We start from the raw sequence: 3,788 nt of genomic DNA, 5'->3' as shown, positions 1-3,788 counted from the left end.
TGACATGCCATAAAAACATATGCTCGTCGCCCTTTTTTTTTAAAAAAAAAATAATACTAAAACACACTTTTAATTATTTATATAAATTTATATTTCGATGAAAATAATTAAGAATTTGTTAAGTCCAACACATGTTTACTTGTGTTAAATGTATGTTTATAAGCACAAAATACACATTAATGTGTTTTACAATTAATGATGTCTAACAATTATATAGGTATATATATAAATCCATAATGATGGTCAACTAATAAAACTTGGTGGAGTTGGTTTATGCATCACTTAAAGTTAATAGAGGTGAAGGGTTCCAATCTGTGGAGAGGCAATTTTATTATGAAATTTTTTTGAGAAATAATAGCAACCCGGCGGTTTGACCCGTCGGTTCACCGGGTTGAGAAAACCGGACCCGCTACAGTGCCATCCGGTTACGGGTTGGCGGCCCGGCCCGCCGGGTCAGATGACCCAGCGGGTTTGGCCGTGCCGGTTCCGGGCCGGGCCAAATGACCGCCCCCCTGCTTTAATTATGTGCCAGTTGAGTTGTTACTTTTGTCAACTAATCTTTTTTTCTTTATTTTATTTTATATTTTATTTTATTGGATACTTTCGTGTATATAGCAAGCTGCCAAGCTGTCTTCTTCTGTGTGCTTTTCGTATTTCTCCTTGACCATTAGCCCTAGATACTTGTGCCATGGTCTCTGGAATTGCATCATCTCTCGCCGGAGCATTGTGTGCTCCAGTGTGTCAATATGCTGTGGACAAGCTGGCCAATGGTGTCATTAATCATCTCTCCAAAGACAAATCATCATCATCATCATCATCAAACCATGAGAACGATAATCAACAAGTGTTGTATGCCATGGTGAAAGAACTGCAAGATGTGAGTCAGAAAATCAAGGTAACTCTTCGTGTGGCCAAGTTATTGCGCAATCAAAATGAGAGTATGCTGTATTTCTGCAAACAACTCAAAGATGCACTTTATGAAGCAGAGGACATTGCTGATGACTTTGAGTATCTCAAGCTGGAAGCACAAGTGGAGAAGATGAATAATGATTATGAAGCTACTGCCTCAATTCACCTGTCTAAAGCATAAAAGCCTCGGATTTCACCTACAAAGCCATTGGAGCTGCAAGGTTAATTTCTATTCTTTGCTTTTATATTTTACCTTTTTGTTAACTAGGACTTGTTGTCTCTTAAGTTTGTTTTTGTTAAAAATTAGTGAGCTATATGGAACTTCTTGTGCAGATGACACCATGATTACTAATATAAGAGTGGTTATTGGAAAATTAAATTGTATTAATGATGATCTCAGTTCTGTTATTAGCATGGCAAGGGTTTTTATGGAGTTGGGAAAGAAAGATGATGATAACTTTGGGGTGGTGCTGCAACATTCAAATCAAAATCCAAGAGTGACTACATCTTCAGTTAATGTGAGTAAAATTTGTGGCCGAGATAGAGAACTACAGATACTGACAAAATTACTTAAAGAACAAGGAACCAGTGTTGAGTGCAATGTAAATGTCATCCCAATAGTTGGGATGGGTGGGATTGGCAAGACAACTCTGACTCAACATGCATTCAATGATGAACAAATTGCAAAATTTTTTGATGAAAAGGTGTGGATTTGTGTGTCAGATGATTTCAATCGGTTAAAGATTCTTCAAGACATGGTGTGCTCTCTTACTGTTTCTAAATCTGAAAAATTCGCTCACAACAGAAACTTGGACCTTTTAGAAGGTGAACTCAAAAGAAATTTACAAGGGAAAAGTTTGTTATTGGTGTTGGATGACGTGTGGTCTTCAGAATGGGAAAAACTCCTCATCCCTCTGCAATTTTCTCAAATGAGGCTGGCAAAAATTGTGGTAACAACCAGAGAATCAAAATTATTGAGAAAGCAAGATGAAAAAAATAAAATTGTGCTACAAGGTTTAGAGGATGATGACTTCTGGGAATTTTTTGTTTGTTGTGCATTTGGTGGTTCAGAGGCTGATGAACGTCAAAGTTTGCAAATTATAGGTAGGCAGATTGTAAAGAAATTGAAGGGATCACCTCTTGCGGCAAAGACAGTAGGAAGGCTATTACAACAGAACATGAGCAATGAGCATTGGATGGATGTGTTGAGGAGCAACTTATGGGAATTAGGAACTAGTGCAGATGATATTATGCCAGGTCTAGCACTAAGTTATAATCATCTACCTGAGCATCTCCAACAATGTTTTGTTTTTTGTTCTACATTTCCCAAAGATTATAAATTTATGGCGGTTGATTTAATAGAAATGTGGATCGCACAAGGTTATGTTGTTGAATCAGAAACTAGTTCAAAAACAGTGGAAGAGATTGGACATGCTTATTTTAATGAACTGCTATCTAGATCGTTTTTTGAAAAGAGTTATTTCTCAATGTACACAATCCATGACTTATTGCATGATTTGGCACAATCAGTTTGCTTGGGTGAGTGTGTTGTTTACCACGGTCAAACTATAAAAGAGAAGGCTAGTATTCGTCATTTGTGTTTGCAAAGCATAGTCAACCTAAGATCGATATGTAACATTGAGAGCTTGCGGACACTTGTGGTATCCAAAGGTGAACTACGCCAAGAAGATTATGAAACTCTGAAAAGCATCCGAGTATTGATCTTTCTTGATTCTCAAGCACAAAACTGCTCATATAGTACTGGTCATCTAAGACACTTGCGTTATTTGGAAATATCTGAACCTAGCATCAACTTGTTTGATGAATCACTATGTAAGCTTTACCATCTAAGAGTGTTACCAGATTTGGATGTATTCCCTGAAAATTTGCATAATCTCATAAATCTTAGAACTTTGAATTCAGACACATATCGTATGTACACTAAATTTGATCAACACATATTGATGAGATTTGCTCGGTGGACAAAGAGGCAGTATATGATATCACAATTGAGAAACATGAAAGAACTAAGAGGAGTCCTTTGTCTAAACGACCTTGAGAAAATTGAGAATAGGGAGGAAGCTGAGAAAGCCAATATAAAGGAAAAGTGCCACCTTGAGGTCCTTATCTTAAGTTGGAATGATTCCAATTCATGTAACAGCTTTGCCACTGCACATGAAGTGCTTGAAGCCCTAGAACCAAATCCAAATCTTAAACATCTTTACGTAAGGGGATACAAGGGTTACACAAGTCCTAGCTGGTTTATGCCATTTACAGTTCATAATCTACGAATCTTAGAGTTAATGAATTGTAGAAGCAAGCTATATCTTCAATCAATTGGCCAACTTACATTCCTCTTACGACTGCGCTTATATAGAGTGGATGTTAGAATTGATATTAGTGATGAAGTGACCATACTATTCTCACCGAGAGAAGCCTGGAAATTGTGAATATCAAGAGAGATTGTCGAGGGTGCATCATTGATCGCTTCCCAAGTGGATCATTAAGTAATACCTCGTGCAAAGACACGAGGATCGTATTCCACGGGTTAAGGATCTCCTATTACCTCCTTCTCGAAAGCATATCTAGCAAGATCTTAAGTGATGGATTTACCTACTAAATACAAATAAAACTAAACACAAGATTTGCTAGCAAATTAGAGAGAACAAGCAATAAGCAAGCAAGAGAATAACGAAGTGCAAAGGCCTATGGATGTGGATCCCCTTGAGGGGGTTACCGCTGTAACATGGATGATGATTTAAAGATGCAAGTGTAACTGGACCAGTTTAGATTCCAAGATTGTAACAAACCCCAATTTCTCAAGGACAACCCTAATCCCATACTAACATAGAGCATAGTAGAAATTCTCCAAATCTATA

The 3,788-nt window shown here is 37.4% G+C and overlaps 1 protein-coding gene across 1 annotated transcript; it reads left to right on the top strand.

Moving 5' to 3' along the window:
* Positions 1–665: 665 nt before the first annotated feature.
* On the top strand, positions 666–3,359 carry LOC120282725 (putative disease resistance protein RGA4). Its single transcript, XM_039289577.1, has 2 exons — positions 666–1,130; positions 1,243–3,359. Exon 2 carries the CDS (start codon positions 1,251–1,253, stop codon positions 3,357–3,359), a length of 2,109 nt encoding a protein of 702 aa, XP_039145511.1. The 5' UTR covers positions 666–1,130; positions 1,243–1,250.
* The last annotated feature ends 429 nt before the right edge of the window (positions 3,360–3,788 follow it).

The sequence above is a fragment of the Dioscorea cayenensis genome, chromosome 18, assembly GCF_009730915.1.
Source record: "Dioscorea cayenensis subsp. rotundata cultivar TDr96_F1 chromosome 18, TDr96_F1_v2_PseudoChromosome.rev07_lg8_w22 25.fasta, whole genome shotgun sequence".
In the NCBI taxonomy this organism is placed as follows: Eukaryota; Viridiplantae; Streptophyta; class Magnoliopsida; order Dioscoreales; family Dioscoreaceae; genus Dioscorea; species Dioscorea cayenensis.
The sequence above is the reverse complement of the archived record's forward strand: the minus strand, read 5'-3'. Positions and strand labels throughout refer to the sequence as shown.